The 21,774-nt window shown below is 40.6% G+C and overlaps 2 protein-coding genes across 6 annotated transcripts; one reads left to right on the top strand and one right to left on the bottom strand.

Annotated features, from left to right (window-relative positions):
- Position 1: 1 nt before the first annotated feature.
- On the bottom strand, positions 2-19,740 carry LOC121195255 (lysine-specific demethylase 2B). 3 transcript variants are annotated; one of them, XM_041058591.1, is made up of 21 exons: positions 19,577-19,740; positions 18,845-18,989; positions 18,592-18,670; positions 18,390-18,436; positions 17,314-17,492; positions 17,070-17,176; positions 15,325-15,418; positions 14,978-15,131; positions 14,694-14,809; positions 14,314-14,440; positions 13,398-13,804; positions 13,205-13,291; positions 7,657-7,887; positions 5,875-6,018; positions 5,676-5,762; positions 5,237-5,563; positions 4,008-5,080; positions 3,749-3,912; positions 2,539-2,700; positions 1,869-2,087; positions 2-1,293 (listed from the first exon to the last, which is right to left on the bottom strand). In XM_041058591.1, exons 1-21 carry the CDS (start codon positions 19,619-19,621, stop codon positions 1,112-1,114), a joined length of 4,176 nt encoding a protein of 1,391 aa, XP_040914525.1. In that variant the 5' UTR covers positions 19,622-19,740; the 3' UTR covers positions 2-1,111. The 3 variants fall into 3 exon arrangements, with proteins under 3 accessions (XP_040914525.1, XP_040914524.1, XP_040914523.1); XM_041058590.1 differs by having other exon boundaries at positions 4,008-5,077; positions 5,237-5,572; XM_041058589.1 differs by having other exon boundaries at positions 5,237-5,572.
- On the top strand, positions 19,272-21,764 carry orai1b (ORAI calcium release-activated calcium modulator 1b). Of its 3 annotated transcripts, none has more exons than XM_041058596.1 (3): positions 19,272-19,288; positions 20,379-20,549; positions 20,659-21,764. In XM_041058596.1, the coding sequence occupies exons 2-3, from the start codon at positions 20,436-20,438 to the stop codon at positions 21,214-21,216; spliced, it is 672 nt and encodes a 223-aa protein (XP_040914530.1). In that variant the 5' UTR covers positions 19,272-19,288; positions 20,379-20,435; the 3' UTR covers positions 21,217-21,764. The 3 variants fall into 3 exon arrangements, with proteins under 3 accessions (XP_040914530.1, XP_040914529.1, XP_040914528.1); XM_041058595.1 differs by lacking the exon at positions 19,272-19,288 and adding an exon at positions 19,782-20,059; XM_041058594.1 differs by lacking the exon at positions 19,272-19,288 and having other exon boundaries at positions 20,155-20,549; positions 20,659-21,763.
- The last annotated feature ends 10 nt before the right edge of the window (positions 21,765-21,774 follow it).

Here is a 21,774-nt window from a genome sequence, read left to right on the forward strand (position 1 = left end):
ATTTGTGCAAATTTTTTATCCTATGCATGGGCTTTGTTGAATCTTTATTTCTTGCATGATTCAGCACTGAGTCTGATATTTTTTTTTATTACATGAGTTCAGCTAAGGACAGGAATAAACAGATGGTTATAATATTTAACAATTACTAAATCTACAGACTGTGTTGTAAACAGATTTCTTTTCTGCATGCAGCGCTAAAACGCTTCCTTTCACAAAGCACCGACAATACTAAAGAGTGATGACTGACAGACACCTTTGTATGCAGGTATGTCTTAATATGACCCAGTAACTTGAAGCTGTTAGTAGAATTAGCAGAACATTTTAGTGTTGAAAAAATAGGCTTTGTACACTGTACACTGTATAGTGTATGTGTGAATACATTCATGTATTCATATTTACTGTCTCAGTGCAAATAAACTTTTTAAACTTTTTCTTCTACATATCTCATCCACAAGGACACAGCATTGTATGTAGTTTTATGAAAAACAAAATGTGCAGTACCTTTGTCCAATCAGAAACAGGGCACTGACACATATCATAAAATACAAAAACATCCACATAAGCACAAGCTACCATCCTACAGTTTGGCAACAAATCTTTAGACTTTTGCCTCTCCACAATAAAGAGCTTAACAGTAATGCCGACTGATTATCAATTTCAATGGTATGATACTGTACACAGGTGCATTCAATACTGCACATAAATGTATGAAACACTTTCTGATACAAAAATATTACTCTATAATGCAATAAACTTTGCATTGGAACAAAAAATAGTCTATGAACACCAAAAGATAATAATGATACAATACATAAACAATCAATACAAAGAAATAAATAACTTATAAACAGGTGCAAACAACAACAAAAACATTTTTGCAATATTGCCTTCGCTGGACAAGATTTCCATTTTTACATTCTGGCTTAGCAGCACAGCTTCCCTTTACATCAGGTTTTACGGAAACAGACACTGTCCTCATGTCTGCTCAGTAGTCTGCAGATGTTTATGAAACACAGTGCCGCTCTCCACGAGCACACAGTCATCTGCTGCCTCCATGTGGACAGTAGTTTCACCACTTGTAAATGTCAAGCTGTCTCCCACATTCCTCTGTCTAGCTGATCTTTTGCAGCAGTTTCTCTTCTATCAGTTCAAACTGAACACTCACCGACATTTCTGCGATGAACTGGTCACATCCTTCCTTGGTCACCTGTTTGCAGTATCGCAGGTCGATGTGACATATGCTTCCACAGCGCTTGAAATAGGTCAGCGACTGGTCTGTGACCCTGTTACAGACTGCACAAAGGAGAAATTGGGTTAGAAGAAAAAGAACAAATGATGCGTAATGGGTCACCTGTGCTGACAAAAGCTACGACACACATGGATTAATCAATGCTTTAGGATGTTCTAGGACATGAAATCCACGGGCCTCATTACTGTGAGCAGTGTTTTGGGATAAATGTTGAGACTAATTCTGTTTCCACAATGGCCCTTTGATTCCCTGCTTTTAACATTTAATGGCATTCCAGAGAGAGAATAAGTAAACGATCTGATTCAGATTTTTTTTGTATTTTGTGCACTTTTCAATAAATGATGAAATCAGTTTTTATGTGATTTAATAGCTCTGATAGAACAGCAAGGAGTGACACCCCAAACTACAGCTTCCAAAAGGATCATAGATCAGATCATTCCCTGCTGGCAATTGCTTCACCATTTTACCAAAGGTGACTAAATGCTCACTCTGCTACACTGCGTAAAAACAGACAGATAGAGATGATGCTTCTATATATACTGAGTAAATTCATAATTCACCTTTAAGAGCCTTAAGTCAAATGCAGGCTGATTTACAGCCAGCGAAGCCGTGCTCGTACCTGACAGGTTGATGTCAGTGAGCGAGTCTCTAGTGGTCGTCCCTGCAGCAGTCAGGATGTTGACAGACTGGTCAGTCACGTGGTTGCAGTAGCTGAGATCCAGCTTGGATAGCAAGGGCATGTAACGGATGATGAGGCGCAGAGACGTGTCCGTGATGTCCAGCCCTGCCAGGCGCAGGTCCTCCACGTTACGCAGCTTACTCCTGTTGTCCAACTGACCTACAAAGTTTTGTAGTTGTGCTGTTAATAATACTCACTATAAAACCAAATGTATATTTAGTAGTATTCACTCCTAGTAATGTCTGGTGAAAACTACAAAGCTAAACTGTTTTTGTGTTTAAAACTGAGCCTTTTTAAACAATGAAACTATAAATCTCTGAACTGTTTTTAAATAATTATGTTGGAATCGTGGCAGGAACCATTGAGGCAGAGCACCACAATCAGGCTGGAGAAGTTGTAAAGTATTAAAAGGCTAATGTATTGCTGGTTTAACACTTTAAATGTGTTTAGATTTGGCATCAATTCAGCTAAAGAACCACAATGTACTGAAAGCAACTCATACTACCAACACTCATTAATTTCCTATTACTCCATAGTCATGCTCACTCACTCTTTCACTAATTTCTAATGCAGTGTAGTTATGTAGAACATATGAATAGCAAGTTGTTACCTGGCCTGTTGTCTGTGGGAGGCGACAGCAGGTCCCTCATCTGGGCATCTTTCAGTCCCTCAACCCACTGAACATCCAGAGTTCGCAGGAGAGGACAGCTGGAGGTGCAAAGAGCTGAGACAGCCACCCAGGAGCATCCCGACAACAGCAGCACACGCAGACCTGAAGGGACAGCAGGTACATACAAAACATTGTGTTAACTCATGCTATAATTTTTTTTTCTAATCTTTATTAGGGGGGTTCTACGTGGCCACAACAAGCAATATAGCAAGCTAAATATGCTGCAGATTCATCTCATCTGTTCAGCCTGGTTAAGAAATGTGCCCCATTTTTCAGATTTTCCATCTCCAGAGTTTTAGTTAATCTGAGGTCACAACATAAACCAACACAGATGCACTGAATATTCATAGCTAATTACCTAAATTATCCAGCTAAGAGATTTATAAGTAACAAAGAAAATCATCTAAAGTAAACCATCTAAATTCAGGAGCCTCTGGGGATACAATTATCCATTTGGAGGAACCATACAGGAGCATGTTACTGAAACACGTAGCTTACATTGAAAAAGTTTCCCAAAGACAATAGTTTAACTTCTTAACAACTGCATGTGCCATATGAACACTTTTTTAGCAACTGCATGTAGATTACATGTTTTGCAGTTTTCACCAAATCAAATACATTGAGTAAACTCCAAAAAGACATTTACTCAAAGGCTAGATAACTTTAATGCTTCCATTTATTTTACTATGGTAAAATACACAGTTAATTTGGTTAAATAACAGCATGTGCTAATGGATACTATTGTAAGGTTGTATCAAGGTGAATCACCTTCTCCCCATGTCTCTAATTAACCTGTCAAGTATTTTTTTTTTCATAACCCCTGAGGGCAGGAAACCAGATTTTTCCATTAATAAAAACCTCAGTTCATTCCATTTATTATTTTTTATCACATAGAATAATTATTCAGTGAGACAAACTGAATTTCAAAGTGATCTCTCTCAAAAGGCCCTCCACAACTACAGTGCATTGTCGGTTTTTCTGTCTCCCTTTTGTCCTCTGCTTCCTGTGATATTTAACACACACACTCATGCACAACACTGTCAGCAACAGCACTCTAATTTCCTTCTAATATTGCCCCTTATCTCCTATACTAGCTGTTTATAAAACACAAATACAGTGCAGTGTTCTGACTTGATAAACACGTGTTTACCTGGCAGTCTGTTGATGAGCCAACTGAGCTGTTTCTTGGAGATGTTGGTCCAGCTGAGGTCCAGAGCTACTGGCTGTCTCCGGATGATACCGCTCAGCATGAGTGGCGTGATGGACTTGCAACGGTTCAGATTGATGTGCTTCCAAAGCCTCTTGTCGCAGCACCTGGTGAGAGACACACGGCAGATACTTTGGTAGGAATGCTGCGTGATGAAGTGTAGAGGATGTGTTTTCGACTCCACGGTACATCCTGTACTCACCATCTGTTCCAGGTCCTGCAGACACGCATGCAGACACAAAGATCTCTGTGAGTCAGGTGACTGAATACCGTCATCCACATCTCTCGTCGCATCACATGAGCTTCGCCATCGTTCAGCGGCAGTCTGTCAGGTGGGGGGCTGATGGGAGGGGGCCGGATCACATGGCGCTCCATTTGGATGCATTTTGGCGGTGACCGGCAGGGGAGTGGCCGAGGGCATATCGGTGTAATCGGACTGCTTCTGTTCCAGCTGAGGGGTGAGTAACCACGTGGCGTCCCGTTCACTTCCCTCCCCCGATGTCGCAGCCAGTCACCCAGGTCGCTGCTGCCGTTATTAAGAGGCCATCTAGGCTTCTGGTCGTCTACTTCGTTCTCGGGCTCAGGTTTTATTGGCCTGTGGTTTTGATTAGCCAAGCAGTCCTCTGTTTTCAGCGGCCGTCTGTTTTGATTAATCAGACCTTCTTCCATTTTAAGGGCCCTGCGGCTCTGATTAGTGGTTGAGTCCTCTGTTTTTAGTGGTTTACGGTTCTGATTGGTCACAGAATCCTCATTCTTCAGTGGTCGTCGGTTGTGGTTGGCCGGACTGTCTTCTGTCTTCACTGAACCGTGGTTCTGGCTGCTCAGACAGTCTTCAGTCTTAGGAGTCTCATGGTTGAACTCTTTGCTCAGCTCTTTGTTGGGGAGGCGTCTGCGCTGATGGCGAGCCTTCAGCTGAGCAGAGCTCCTCTCCTGAGCATCTCCTGATTCGCTGCTCGGCCCAGCTCTGGGAGAGTTGGAGGAGGACTGGTCACTTTCTCTAGCCGCAGATGTTCTCAGCAGTGGACTTAACATGACCTTGGCTTTGTCCTCTGCACTACTATCTCTCTCTTTTGTTAGTGTCTCCTCTTCCTCCTCATCTTCTTCTTGGTCCTCGTCGTCATACTCGTTTTTCTCTTTTAAATTAATCCTGTCCAAAGAGAATCCTTCTTCTTCATGATCCTCCTGGTCGTCATCTTCATCACCGTGATCATTCTCAGTCTTGATTTGACGCAGCAGCTTCGGAGTCATGGACTCATCTGGTTTTGAAAGTTTCTTCTAAGAAAGAACAGGAGGAACATAATTATTTTAAAGCAAGTTTGTCAGTGTGAATTTGTGTGTGTTGTGAATCTTGGAGGCACTGCTCACACTACATTTGAGATTATTAATGCCTTCTGTGACTCCACTTTGTGACAGGATTACTGACTAGATTACCTTCTTTTTCACAAAAACAGGTTCATCATTGGTGTCGAAAAGTTTCCTCTTTTTCCTTAGTGGGTTTTCCTCAAGCCTTGGTCGTGGCGTACCATCCAGAGACAGCAAGGGGGGACGTTTTTTTGGAGGCTCTTCGTCTTTCCTCTTGGGGATTTCCTCCCGCTCTGCCTTTCTCTTCACTGCAGATGTGGTAGTCAAAGCAGTAACAGTTGCTGTAGCCACCATGGGAGACTCGGGCTCCTCTTTTGAATCCCGGTTTAACCGTGGTTCTTTCAGTAGCGAGCCAGGAAGATTTGATGCATACTTGAATCCTGGCCCCCTTTTTTGCTTTGAGGCCAAAAGATTAGAAAAAAGAGAGCACAACTTTATTTTTCTGGTCCTGAGATTCTAAGATGCAGTCCACTGATTCATACAGAATAGAATCCATACAGATGCTTACTTTCCCTGTTTTCCCAGCGTGGTTGCACTTTGGGCACTCCCAGCAGTTTGGCAACTCATCGTTGACCACTCCATTGGAATCTTTCACCTGAACGAAAGAAGCACACAAAGACTATTAAATGTGATTGACAACTATTAAAGGGAACAAACAATAGCTCAGTCATTCTAAGAAAATACTTTACTGATATTGAATAATTTACCTTAAGACAGTTAGGATGAACAATCTCATTGCAGATGGAGCACTCCATGAGCATGAGATTAAATTTTTCTTCCTCATCCTCCACAGTGTCCTCCTTCCCTGCCTCTCCACAGACAAGACACACTGCTGTGTGGGGCAGGACAGGCTGGAGAAACACAGGGCACAAGATAAGGTTGATGTCATCATCCTCTTTTAGAATAATTTACTAGCTCAAAATTGTAATTGGGCAACAAGCTAACCTACTCTTCTTCCCTATTCTGTCACTTACATAATATCCATTTATTTAAGGTTTCACTACAGCACTGCACTAGCTATCTGCAATGTTTTGTGTATGCTACCTATGGACTTAACAGTATATAAACATTACAGTTATTGAACTGTGAAGCAAAACATATTATTGTGACTTCAGAACATTTCACTGCCACGGCTTATAATTGCCTACTGATATTACTCAACTACGAAGCCAGAAAATTAAAAATCCCGTCTGACTGATGTAATACTGATGTAATGTGGAGCCTAAGAATCTGTGGATTCACTTAATTCTGATCCCACATTTCACATCAACGTAATGGACAGTTAATACAGCAGAACAAGCTATATTTCTGTTGCTTTAATGAACTTTACTTCATCATTATGGCTCTGAGAGCCTTTTATCAATTTTTATTCGATTATATTCACTCTGAATCCAATATGTCATGAACTTAACTATTTCCAGCGTGTTTGTTGATTTGTCAATTAGCAAGCAAGCAAGCTAGATGCATTACTACCAACAAATGGGCTCATGTGGCACAGCAGGTGATGAAGAACTGTGGGATATACTTAGCTCTGAGTACTGCTCTGAAACTGTATCAGAGTAAGTGAACATCAAGAGTGGGTTAAGCATATTGGCATCCCTTTAAAAGTGGGACACAGTTGCTAAAGAGCTTAAGACCCTGCAAGTGTGGGAACTGGAACAGATGCTAAGTCGCTCTCTCTCTTAACAGTCGTCAATCATTCGAACTCAGTCTCTTCTCATTGTCTATTTACTGTAGGTCACAGAAACAATCAAACCCAGTCCTCTCTACATGCCTCTGTCCATGGTGCTGAAACATTCAGACACACACTCCGTGGCCCTCTGCGAGTCCTGATAACACTTCTGCTGCTGCTGCTGCTACTATTATTTGCTTTATTATTATTACTCGTGTTACTACTACAACAAATGGCAAGTAGTATCTAGCAAGCACTCAGAGTTACCACAGCAACCAACTGGAGCACCCTACCAATCACCTTGTGCTGCCCTAGCAACCATGCTGAACACCCTAGCAACCACCTCACAACCACACAGACACATTCAAAATCAAGTATTCAAAAACCATTAAGCAGCCATTAAACGAATAGTTTGACATTTTGGCAAATGCACTTAAAAGACTGATAAGACTCTCATGTGTGCACACTAAATCTAAAACTACAGCCACCAAATGGTTACCTAGGTGACAAAAATGTAATCTACCTGCCCCTCTAAGGCTAAATGTGTTATATGTCATTATTTTAAGCCAGACAAATATAAAATGTAAAACTGCCAAGCGCCTTTTACTATTTCTATACTATATGATGGCAAGACTCCAGGCTAACTGTTTCTCCCGTTTCCAGATTTTTATGCTAAGCTAACCAGCTGAGGGCAATAGCTTCACATTAAGCATACAAACGCAAAAGTGGTTTCAATCCTCTCATGTAACTCTCAGCAAAAAGCTTGTATGTATTTCACAATTAAATTCACAAGGAACAATATGACCACAGAACTTACTGCAATGCACTGTCTCATGATGCAGGACTGTTTCATACGTCCAGGCCCACCAAACTTCTTCATGTCTTTACAAAAGTGACACTCTCCACACTCCGTCCGCAGACATGCCTCACACTTCCGACAGCGGGTCCTTCTCCTCCTGGCACCAGATGTTCCCCGACTAGCTGACAGCTTGACTGCTGATGCAGGAGAAGCTGCCATCTTAGGTTTCGGCCGATTGGGAGGCCGCGGCTAAAAGGAAACAGATGATACAGAGTCAAGTACATAAAACCATAAGCCAACAAATATTGCACAAAAAGGCATCTAAAGGTCAGATTAATTAGTTTATTTATGCATAATGCATTTTAAAAATATTTATCTCTGTTATTCTACATATTAAGAACACTACTAGAAATATAAATAAACAAATACAATTAAAATAGTGTTGAGCAAATTTGGAGCATGCGTGTCAAAGGCAGCACGCTTGCACTAGCTTTTTCAAAGACAAAGAATTTTAGGTTTAGGATTCTTGTTTCATTAGATACTAAATGGTCAGCAAACTATTCTATATATTATTAATTGACAATTCAGTGATTTTTTTTTAAAGCCAATTTATTAAAATTTATAAGTAAAAGGAAGACATGAAGCACCTCAATTTAACATTCTAAATCACACTGCATTTCATTTAATAATGGTAGTATGGCCTAATAATAAGCACTTATGATCATGTTATATAATAAGGAAAAACATAATACATCATTGTATTAAATTCAGCTGGGGTCAGTGTTATGGTGGCTGTAGATGGTAATGCCTTATCCTTTCAATGCTCTTTCTGATTCTGGGTCAATAGATTCAAACACAGACACATGCTAACAAAAAAAAAACAAAAAAAAAACATGCAAACACATATAATGTGTATTTTCAAACGCAAACCTGATCAAAACATGCTGTGCATAAACACATGATTCATGGCCGTTAAAGCACAAGATCCAGGAGAAAACAAACACATCAACAATGTCCCCAGAGGCGTCTTCCAGATTTAGCACTTCACTTGCTTGCATGTTTCTACTTCAAAGAGAAGCTGCACTTATGGCTACATTTCACACATGGATCACTAGGACCCATTATTCTGTGTTAGGGGGTGTGTAGACAGATTTATAACAGTAGACATTAAATGTGCTCTATTTAATAGAAGTGGGTAATGGAGATGAGATGCCTTTGATCTGCATCATTACTGCTCTTGTGTTATATATTTTTGCTCTTTTCCAAGCTAAGAACCCAACCGCAGCAATGTATTTTTTAACATGAACGCCACATGTCAAAATACTGAGAAAATACGTGGCAACGTGTGAGATGAAATAAACAAGAACGAGGAGTGAAAAAACACTGCAGCTCTTGGAAATGAAGATCAGATTTCTTTAGTTACATCGGCAGTGCAGATTTTCCTAGCGTCAGCATAGCAACAGCCACGTCCCGTTCCCTAACAGAACAGTCTATGACACACAGACTTGTAACCAATAAGAACTGTAATGAGACCTTCTAACAGAAAAAGAAAGCAGCCTCAATCTTAGGCATACTACAATAATTTATTCTAACAATAGCCATGAAATAGACTGCCATAGGAAGTGAGATATGTGGTTACCAGACAGGATTAGAGTGAAATATTGAGGGGGGAGGCTTGTGCAATCTGGACTGGACTGTTCTGGGGGTATTCTGGGGGATTACAGACAGGAGGAACGAAGACTGAATTGAGACCAGATATCGAAGCAAAAGAAACCCTGTGCTGTAGCTAAAGTACCATAATCTATAACCATGCTTTTGCCAGGTACGAGTGTCAGACAACGGGTCGAAGTTACGATCAACCTGCTAGTGTCGGAGAGCATTAATAACAGTGTGCTGTCTTTATTACTGTACAGTTACAAGTTTATTACTGTACAGTTAGAAGTTAAATTCAAAATGACAGAAGGAAAACGATTTCAGATAGCTGTCCATATTGTCCCCTAAATCCCCTCTAAACCCCCCACTGTCTGCTACGTGGGTGATCATTAAGCAGATATCCCTCTGACAGAATTAAATGACACAAGAGGTTGACAACAACACTACTGAAGGAATGAACTGCCTCTCAGTTTAAGTATCTGCCCTCTGACTCAGATACAAGTGTGTTTTGCAACAATATGCAAGATATCTTGACCAGAAAATACGACACTGGTAACAGTTTAGTCTTTAGTTTAGCCATGGGTAATCGTTGCATGCACACCTCTTGACATCACGCAGTGTATGCCTGTGTCTCCTTTGTACAGTAATAAGGACACGTACAAGTGACCGACTAATAATTTCTTGGCCCCTTGAAGATCATTCAGCAGGGAATCATTATGAGAAGCAGACTATTATGTTCAATGACACATCCTGGGAACCTCTTAAGCTACGGTGGAGAACAGTGGAAACCAATTACTGTATATATGCTTAACATCATCTTAAGCACACTTCAGAAAACACATTCTGAGCACAGACTGCAGAAACAACAGCTTCTTCTGCTTTTATCAAAGCAGAAGAAATTCAAAATTAGACAGCGGGTTGCAACAGAAGTACACCTAAAGTCTACATTAACACGAACACTGATGTTTCTCAAACTATTGTGACCAAAATTCATTATTTCTCTTTCACTTGTCTAGGAATATGCCTGGAAACAATTGACTTGGCAAAAAAAAAAAAAAAAAAAAAAAAAAAAAACAATCGGATTCACGAGTTCCTGGAGGGATTACTTTCCTGTTAAGCTTTAGAGGTGGCATATGTGGTAAAGTTGATGCTGCATTTGAAAAAAAAGGGCAAAAACGTGATTGCTTTAGTGCACAGTCTGTAGTGTTTAGCCCAGATTTTACTTGTGAGACAAAGTGTTACACACCAACTCTGATAAAACCTCTGACGTAACTCAGAAGCACTGAGGACAGTGGACTGAAAAAACAGCAATACTGTCAAATCAGTTAAAAAAAAAAACTCCTTGCACACCATGATTTCAAGATGTTGAGAATATAATGTACAAGCAGATATACTGGCAGTTAATTCACAAGTTGTTCAGACTGGTGTTAGATGCTCAACTGTTGGCAGGTTTGGCTTTTGGGATACACAAGCTAAAAATCTAGTTACTCAGCCTGCTGTGGATTTCTCTAATTGATGTTCAAACAGTTGAACTGTGACACCAAGAACAGGTGCACTCACATGACTGGAACAAACAGACTTGAAAATGTCTTATGATATTTGTCAAAAGAGAAGGAGAATAATGGACTCAATCTTCTGCAGTCAATGTTTTTCAAATCCAAATGCGTCCACAGAATTAACGTGGAGGGGTGGGGTTCAGAGTTAAGTAAGAGAAATATTTAAATTAAGAAATACATTTGTTGCTGTGTAAGCAAGTCTCATCTTAGATCAACCTGACATTCACACTGAACAATAACATTCAATCTTTTCATAATGACTCCTCTCTCATTAACACATACTGGCACAATAACCCTTTTATGGTCTTGAGATAACGCTGATTCTAACATTCACATCCACTGCTTTTACAATCAAACCATGAAAGATTAATCTTCTGCATCTACGTGAATTCCCATTCCTCTGCTTCTCTCCTTTGAAACAACCAATAGCAACCCTGAGGCTCTGAGCTATATAAACACAGCCTTCTCCTATTGCTGGATTTACCTAATAAAAACACACAAGCATGCATACACGCACGCACACACACACACATGCACACACAAACAGAAAACCTATCAAAAACACAAAGGGCAAAAATCAAAGACCAAGCTCAGAAGGGAGACTGAATCAATGCATTTCTCTCCAGGTAGCTCCATTTCCTCGCTACGCTGTGATGCTGCACACTGCTCTGTCTGGCACAAGCATTCCTCTGGTGGCCTCACTATGCCTGCCTGCAGGGGTTTGATGTGCTAACCTGCTCAGAGTCTGAGTCGTAGTCCTCATCATCAGCGCTCAGCGACATGGCCATGGCTGATTTTCACACACCGTCCAGCTCACAGCAAACTGACATGGCTGCAGTCTCCTCCTCCTTCTACTCCTGCTACTGCTGTCTGGCCTACAGCCCTCCCTCCTGCTCCAAAGCTCCACAATACCACAAGCAGATGTAGGAAACACAGACAAGCCTGCCTCATTAATATGGATCGACTCCCTGTAAAAGAGGAGGGGTGCCGGGAAGCACGGGGCCAATGGGAGGGTGAGGTGCATCCGAATATGCACCGGGGGGTGTCTGCCTTTATCCAATGAGAGGAGAAAATGCAGAAATGGTGTGGTCATATTCATGATGAGGATCACAGGAAGAGGAGAGCAAGCTCTGCACAGCCAATAGAGCCAGATGGCATCTCATTACAAAAGGCAAACACAAAGAGGCCCCACGACCAGCAGCTGGCCTTTGGAGGGATGGGTGGGGGTGATCCAGAGTGTCCATGAGACCAACTCAAACCAATTCCATACATCCATATATACCATATCCCATCCTCCCTCCTGTTGAGGCTTCTCTGCTGGTTACACAGTTCGCGTGTTGTTTAGACAATTCATTATTCTGCCTATTATGACAATCATAAACACAATGACGAGTGATTCATGTCGGTTAATATACATTTTGACACCAGTTTGGGACCCAAGTAAGCTTGAAACATAACAACAAACATGTAAGCCATGAAGCAGTGAGGTGTAGATCTGCAACGGGTCTGAAGAAAACGTCATATAATTGCTGTTTATAATAAACAATGTTTTATGTTATCTACAGTTCACTTAAATGCTTGTTTTGTGATCCAGAACACAAACTAAAGTGTGTTAATGACAACAAAATACAGACTGTAGAAGAATGTGTATGGGGGAAAATAAATAATAAAGAAAAACTCATTATTTACTTCGTTAGGCAATACTGCAGCCTGTTAAGTCAAAATTATGCAAATAGGTACATTCACTGCTCTAGGGAAGGAGTGCAATGAGTGTCAAAGCAAGAGAGGGAAGAGAGAATAAGGAGGACTGAAATTAATGAGACAACAAAGGGAGACTGAGAAAGTAAACAGAGGAATAATGTCAAGCATAGAGGTGCAAGCAACAGAATGTAGATGTACACTGCCCATTTCTGTAAGATGATCAAAAGTTAAAAAAAAAATAAAAACTTCCCAATTCTGTAGTACTGATGACAATAAACTTATCAAGTACTAATCTGCTACTGATACTACAGATCTAAATTCACATTAACCAGACAATAAGTCATATTTACCAAATGCCAGACTATATTAGCAGTGAATTTATAACAGTATAACACAAAGGTATTATTTTATACTCTTACTGGTTCTGAACTGTCACTATCAAGAGTAATCAGCAGGCTGCGGCAGCACCATCACCTCTCACTCACTTAAAGTATAACAACAGGTGAATAACATCAAAACTCTGTCAATCGCTTTATACCAATTATATTTTTATTATATTTTTATTATATTAAATGTTCTTTATATTAAATATAAAGAACATTGTTTGGTGCAAAAGCAAATCAGAAAGTGTAGCAATGCACCTGAAATATTCTTACCTTTATAGTTTTCTTAGGCCAGTACACCACAGGAGCTCCAGTGATCGCTAATTTGGGGTCATCATCAGCATGTTCTTTCAAGACAACCTAGATGTCCGCAGGAGGACATCAAAAAGTAAAAGGAATCATATATATTATATTAAGAAATATGTGTGTGTAACTCAAACTCATGTCTTTGTCTCTTGTTTTTTACCTTCATGTCCTCCAGCAGGGCTTGTGGGTTCTCTATAACCTCTGGGACACATTTTTTGTTTTCAGGGAGTGACTCCAGCTTCTCAACCAGTGTCTTCAGTCCGCTCAGTTCAAACTCTGTCAAATGAGTCCACTTATTCGGAGACTCAGAGGCAGGAGAGTCAGAGGGGGTTTTGGGGAAATCTAGAGAAGTGGAGCCAGGATTACAGCTGTCCTCAGAGTCAAGAGACAAAACAGCTTTAAGGTGTTGGCCCCTCCCGGTGTCTGGGGAGCAGGGGCCATCCTGAGCCACTCTCTCTGGTTTTTCACCCTGGTCCTCCCTCACTTGAGTCTCACACGAGTCCTCGTTCATGTCCTGGCTCCTTGAGTCTGAGGAGGGGCTCTCTGTGTTTGCCTTTGTCTCATAGTCTGACGGGACAAAACAATAGAGAAATTGTGTCGTTAAATTACGTTACGGTTTTCCCCACGCAATCAGGTGCAGAAATAATATACTACATGGTAAGAGCCAGAGTGAATTATATGATCAAGCAAGGCAACTTGTTTATGTCCAACAGTAATGAGCAAGGTTTTAAAAAAAGACATAAGAAGTAACTGGGGGGATAGTCCACATTTCCAGATATGTTCATAGCTTAACAAATGTTAGCTGGACTTTAAAACAGGCTTTGGTCCTATACCATCCAGCAGAGACAACGCTAATGTTCACAAATGGAATTAGGAGTAAGGGTGTGTCAAAACCGCTGCTGCAGAGCCTGTTAGTATGCAGCAGGACAGATGGAGATTAGAAATATCATTCATTATTAACATCTAATAAGAGATTTAGTAACTTGAGAGAGCTAATTACAACTGCAGTACAAGATTTTAACGGTATCCGAGGACACAGATATTACAAAACAGCTGCATTACTTAATTTCACTGACCCATTAGTGCAGACTCTTTACGGATCTCCTGAGAAAGGTAGGACCGTTTGGTCAGGCAGTGTAGATATCTCTCCAGGACATACCAGCACATCTCATAGTAGAAGGGGAAACGAAACTTGGAATGAACCTGAAAACAGGGACAAAAAAGAAAAGTATTTCCATGCACTCACCCGATTTCTTATACGTGATGGCCATGAATACACTTAACATTTCTGTCTGTTTTTACATGTGTGCTTGTGTAAGACAGGAAATGTACCGCTGACAGCAGTGTGAAGCAATAAACAGGCTCACAGATTTTTACTCGTTGCAATATGTTTTGTTCTGTCAACAATCTGTCCACTGCAGCCAGAATTCAGCCACACATCAGTGTCGACTCCTACCTTAGTCCTGTTCTCTATCTCATGGATGGTAAGCTGCATGGGAATGTTAAAACTGTGCAGAATGTTGCCTCCAAACACCAGGGTGTCCTCGGGAGTGTAGACAGCATGAATCCACCCTTAATTAGAAAAAGCAAAAGTATAAAGAAATAAGGATTATAGAGAATTCATGCAAACTCATATAGCTGTATGTTACACTGTATAATGGTAAGATAAAGATTTCTGCTCATTCAAGTGGCAGCTAATCTATTCCTGCTGGCTACTTTAAAACAACCATGCCAACACACCAGATGGGATGAAGAAGGTGTATCCTTGCTTAAGCTCCACTCTCTGGCATCCATCAGCTCTGTCTCCCAGGAAGATGTCACTCTGCTTGCCTGACAGGACCCAGTCCTCATATAGGGCAAGGTTATGAGTGGTGGGAGGCACCAGCCAGAACACCTGAGGTGGAACAAAAAATCTTATTTAGAGGTTATACTTTACACTCATGGCCAGGTTAGACGAAGAATCAATTCTGAAACTATTAGCAACACTCAAGACATATATTTTCTTAGCTTCTCCCCCTTAATACCTCAAAGTGAATGTTTATGGCACAAAATAAAAAGATAGTGATACGTTACATGGAGAAACTTACTTTCTGTCCCTTGAATACATGATACCAAACAGACGTTCCCCCGAAATCGATGTGGAAATCTGTGTAGCAGCCCTTCACACTCATCAAACAATACCTATAAGAAAAAATTGGATAGTAAAGATCTGCAGGTTTAGCAGACTAACATTTATAAAAAAAAAAATGTCTAAAAAGGAAAAATCCAGCTCAGTCAATTAGAAGACATCAGTAATCTCAGTTGTGTTTTACAAAACATGAGCTACTAATAAAAAAACACCACTATAAATCACTCACAGGAGCACCGCAGCACAGAAAACTGTTCACAATAGGACGTCACTCCTCTGGAAATTAATTGGGGAATGATTAGCACTCTGGGACATAAATGGCTCACTCATTTAGCTAGATGGAAGCAGCTGTTTATCTGAAAAAAAAAATCTAGGCACTGAGGTGTAAACAGACACAAAAAAAAGAGGGAATCACTGTATTATTTTGTGCATCCCACTGAGAAATAATGTGACCATTTCTTGAAACAAATGGAGATGTAGTTAGTTTGCCAGTCAGTTGTAACAGTCTGAGCAGATAATTTACCAGTAAACGTCAAGATTGATCAGTTGAGATGCTGAATGATGCGGTGACATTATGCCAGATAGTTCTGCTCTTTCTACAGCACTGATTACAAGTTGTCTCTGACTTTATTTGTGAGCTGCAGCTACCACAAACACGTTTGTTTACATTGTGTCTCTTCACCCTGCAGGATAAACTGTCAATCACAAATTTTAAAAGTCATCACTGGCATTGAATTGAATGAGTGTTCTAATCTAAAACATGTACTATATCATCACTTGTGAGGCTATCCAAGTCACACTGAACTATAAATGAGACCAGAGCTGGGGAAACAAGTGACTCTCAGTGCTGCAACTATGAAACATTTTCATATTAAACCCTAACATCAACAATTTTACTTAAATGAGAGAACATCATGAACTGAAGACAGACAATAATTCAGGGCAGTTATTTTCATTATCAATTAATCTGCTGATTATTTTCTCAATTGATCGTTTGGTACTAGATCTTCCAAGAAACCAAACTGCTGGTTGCAGGATCATGTCTGTACCAACACCACAAGTTCCTTGTAAAGTAGCAGATAAACTTCACTGGTGGACACTAACCACTTGTGGTGACACTGAAAAGAAAATAACTGGTATCTGTATTGGCTCAAATAATGGTGGAAAGCAATCTTTAGTTATTCCGTCCTACAAAGCCCAATACCTAACACAATAACTCACCTTAACGAATTGTTAAATTGAAGAATTGTTAAATATAGCTTAAATACAGCTCAGGAGAGTGACAGAGAGGAAGAAAGTGAGGCTCGTAGGGTCTCTGTGTGATGGGAAGAAATATAAGTGACTGAGGTTAAAGGGAATGGCACAATTAATTTTGATTCTTAGCTATATACTAATGCTGACAGCTGATTGGCCGAGAGGTGTCTGTGCAGTGAGACCACAGCTGTTACAAACCATCCTCCACCATCGAAAACTCTGCTGCCTAGCAACAATCAAGAGCACTTACAGGAGGAGGATAACACCGACACTATGCAGTGCTCTACCGTGATGGAGCGATAGATGAGGCATTCAGGTGGGAGGGGAATTTGTATTTACTGCCAAGGAAGCAGCAGTTTTTTCAACATATTTTCTATATCTTACTCTACACATAATTTTTTACTCCTAGACTGGCTAACGTACAGTTCAAAAGAGGACTTAAATTCATACCTTTGCACTTTAGGGTACTTCATCTCTGAGATTACATTGGTGGCTTCTGTTTGGCTTTGTTTCAGATCAGGAGGCCACATGTTGTCCACCCAGTCGACTTGATCCACCTGTGAGAGCCATCAGAACTTCACTTTTAGCCACCAATCAGAGTTGTTAGGCAAACTTTCTTTGAACATAGTACCAGGTTTGTCACCTTCATAAAACCCAACACAACATCATACAGAAGAGTGTCATGTTATGTTACCACTGTGGGTCGCTTGATGAGGTTCTCCAGCTTAGTGTGGCTGAACTCTAAGCTGATGACATTGAAGAGTTTGTCCCGCTCTTCCTCTGGTGTCTCATAATAACGCACAAACTGAGCCATGCTCATTTCAGAGCCTTTCTGAGTGCTGACATCCATAACATCCACAGATCGACGACTGCCTGCAACAAACAACCAGGACAGCAGCTGAAATTTATGGATTTCATCATGAAGAATTGCAGCAAATCACATATACATGTAATTCACAGTCTGCTCCACTAGATGGGGCAACTACACCCCAATATTGCTAAGGTTTTATTTCTTCATGTCTTCACTTTACAGTTGTATTTTAATGCATTTGTAGTGTGTATTTACTAATTAAATAACACCATAAAAAAGGAGAAAACCAAAAACAGTACTACCTGTGTAACAAGATACATCACATATGTAATTTAAACATACTATGACTACAACTTTTAACTTCTTCGTGAATTATGTTCATATGCCTTCATATGCAATAGATAACAGTTTTGGTGCTTACTTTTTTTTGGCTCAATGCATTATTTTATTTTAAAAATGGCAGCTTGTTTAGACACTTTCTTCCAATGTTCAAAAGAGTGGTTCTTTATGATTTAATAAAAAACTGGCAATTCTAGATGAGAGTACATCTAGAATTAGTACTGAACTCACTCTTCCAACCTCAAGACAGAATTGGTCATAGTAAGAGCAGTTTGAACATGTTTCTTAATTGGCCTTTTCCTTCTAGAAACTGTGTTGTGATTGTAAATATGACCATGGATGAGACAGTATGACTCAAATCCATGTCTTCACTCCAGCCTCCCAATTTTTTTACTGCACAAATTTCTGGCATGACCATGATTATGAAATATTACTACTTATCTTGAACAGTTCACTCACTCACTAACTTACACAGTTGTTACTCCACCAGCTCTTATACTCTAGACTGGCAGCTGGGATGCTTCCCCCCTTTTAGATGCACATTAGTCTAATTGCTACATCAGTAAAGATATATGCATTGGCCTTAGGGTGTGTGTTGTTGCTTGTAGCATCCAACTTACCAACTAAACCTTTAATTTCACTAACTGTAAATTCTGGATCAGGCATTCTATGTGAATCAAAGAGAAGGACAGATGACAATCAGTTAATCTGTCACATGCATTGCTAAATTGATAAAAAACATAACTATGCAGCAGGTACTGTCAAAAAATTGTCCTTAACAACTACCTGCATATTGTTGAATTCACAGGAATAGCTCCTCACCTTATTCCTAGTCCATCTTTCTCTTTAAAAATGAGTGGGATCCTGAGACCCTCCCTTTGCACATATTCATATGTGAAGTCTGCAAGACAATGAGTGTGTGTCTCAGTCCAAAGAAAAAACACATTTATGGCGGTTAAAAAGCATGCATTGTGTCAATTAAAGGGACTGATATGTTCTTTGACTGCAAAATTTTCAGTAACAGAGTAGCAATAGCTGATCAAAAAGACAGACGATGTTATTTGTATTGTTTTACCTTTGCCCTCCATCATGTGGACAAAGTTTGCGCTGTAACTGTCGCTGACAAGCTTTTCCTCCACACTGAAACCTCTGATGTTTGCAATTTCTTCAACATCAGACAAATCCTCGTTTTCGTCATACATCCTCCGGCAGATGGAGCGCTGCCATTGAAAAAGAGACGATTTACATGACAAAACTGAAACAGGCGTGGAAACCGAGCACGTACTGTCACAAAGGCCCCTCTCTGTACACAAACAGACCGTGTGTCTAATGTAAAGTGACTGCACATTTATTTCACTCCAAACTTTGAAACTGGATCAAGGAGTCATAGTCACTTTTTTTGATAGTACGTTGCGTTACTATAGTAGCATCATTTTTTCTTAAATGTGACGTCAAGCACAATAACCATTAAACGACACTTGTCCTGAACGGTCCAGGGAGAAGGCAGCTGTTTTCGTTGGTACGTTATCTCATAACGTTAAATGTAAAGTGTTGGCAGGGTTTCACACATGTAGGGGCTGATGTGTCTTGTTTTAACTACCTTACGCTCGCCGAACTATTACACATATAAAAGAAGTTATAAAAGCTAGAATACTACATTTTTTCCTCGTGGGCTCTGACTTCAACGGCTTTAGTGACTTGACAAATATCCCAACGTTTATAGTTGCAAACGTTAGCTTAGCTAACTAATTAGCTCGCTGCCAGTCTCGCCTCATAAGCTAACGTTAACACGGCAGATGGTACACACCAGCCTGCGTCCGGATTCAGCACACGTCTCCGCGGGCTGAGCCATCGTCTCCTGTGAATGTTTTCCAGTCCCTCAGTTTCGGGAAAGCATCTTCGTGCGCGGTGAAGTTAAAGAAGCACTTAGCACGCTTTTCAGGTTCAAAACAAGGGAACCATGTTTTGTGTATTACGTCATCGCCAGGAACCAAAACATTGTTGGACAACGTCACGGCATGTCAGTCCGCCGCTTTTCATCTGGCTTTTACACACCGAGAGACGAGGAACAGCAACCACACCGGACAAAACTCGCGTCTGTTTGTGCCCGAATAAACAGCATTTCGTTTAACTAACTATTTGCGAATAGCTCAGTCCGCCGTGTGAAAGAAAAACAAGCAATAAGAAGTGTGTTCCTATAAAAACAAAAGCATCTCTTAATTCACTTTCATTCATTTTAATAGTAATAATACTTTATGTGCTCTGGACATGGCGTGCATGACGTGGACTGGTGTGTATTATTGCGTTCAATCTTTCACATATTTTTTTTTATTTGACAGTTACTACACATTGAAGGTGGTAATTACACAAGTATTAACATGGGGCTGAGAAGTAGCTCCCATTACTTAGCAAATGTGCAACCGACAGTTTACTGAGTGGCGGATGTTGTCCTCAGAGCGCACAGGCTTGTGGGTAATGTAAGGTGCAGGCACGCCGGAGACTGGTGGTGAAAAAATAGCTTCCGCAGTTCCGTCAGCTGGCGAGGGTTAATGTTTTGTAAGTGTACACTGTTAGCATGTTTAACGCTTGTTTCTGTCGCGTCCCCCAAGAGTAACAAGGTAACTACGCCAGCGCTGCTCGTCCAGTCCTCTGATTAAAGGCACACAATGAGTCTGAACGAGCATTCACTGCAAGCACTTTCCTGGAGAAAGCTGTACCTGAGTCGGGCTAAACTGAAGGCTTCTAGTCGGACATCAGCTCTGCTTTCTGGATTTGCTATGGTAACGTTGTCTCCAAAACCGTCCTCTTACTGTTCCGTAGATGAACCAGTCATATCACACAGTAGTCACGCGTGTATAAAGTTGTATTTCCTGTTTTCTTCTTTCCCAGGTGGCTATGGTAGAAGTGCAGCTGGACAACAGCTATCCTTACCCACCTGCTCTCCTTATTGCCTTCAGTGCCTGCACCACTGTCCTCGTGGCTGTTCACCTGTTCGCCCTGATGGTCAGCACCTGCATTTTGCCCAATATAGAGGCTGTCAGCAATGTCCACAATCTCAACTCTGTGAAGGAGTCTCCGCATGAGCGAATGCACCGACACATTGAACTGGCATGGGCTTTTTCTACAGTTATTGGTACTTTGCTTTTCCTAGCTGAGGTGGTTCTACTCTGCTGGGTCAAATTTTTGCCTATTAAGCCCAACAAGTCCAGCAATAATACAGTTTCATCTGGTGTGGCTGCTGCCATTACCTCCACCTCTATCATGGTCCCCTTTGGTTTAGTTTTTATAGTCTTTGCTGTGCATTTCTACCGCTCTTTGGTCAGCCACAAGACTGATAGACAGTTTCAGGAGCTGGAGGAGCTATCTAACCTCACCAGGCTTCAAAACGAGCTGGACAACAGAGGGGAATCTTCTATCTTGCAGTCTCCAAGCTCACATTTTCCATAGATGAGTACAGTGGATACAAATCTATGGTGAAACTCTGACTCCTTGGGATTTCTCCTAGCCAGAAGCCACATTATTGGCTTATAATTTTTATAGGAATGAAGATACATATCTCACCTCTTTGTTGTGAAATTTACTTTTGTGAAAAGAGTTGTATTTTTAGAAGACATCTTTGATCAACTGTGAACTCACAAATCTGCCATAATGCATGTAACTTGAAATTGGAAAGTCTTAACTGTGATAGTTGCTTGATTTATCTCTTACATTATGGCAGAGACATCTGCACAATAACTTGGAATCCTGTCATTTGCCTGCTGCATTTATTTATGTTTGTCAGTGAGCACTGTATTTGTTAATATATAATACCTTGTTGTGCTTTGTGAGCTACAAATATGTAACACTTTGCTCTTTGTTCCTCCTGTGTACATTATTTATTGTAGTGTTCACCATTTACGTTTGTGATGCCTGTTGTTTGAGTAGACTGACTCAACAGCTGTCAGAACTACAGTATTATTTGCGTATATTTGCTGACATCGGTAGCACATGCTGTGACACTATAAA

This window comes from Toxotes jaculatrix, chromosome 16, assembly GCF_017976425.1.
Source record: "Toxotes jaculatrix isolate fToxJac2 chromosome 16, fToxJac2.pri, whole genome shotgun sequence".
Classification (NCBI taxonomy): Eukaryota; Metazoa; Chordata; class Actinopteri; family Toxotidae; genus Toxotes; species Toxotes jaculatrix.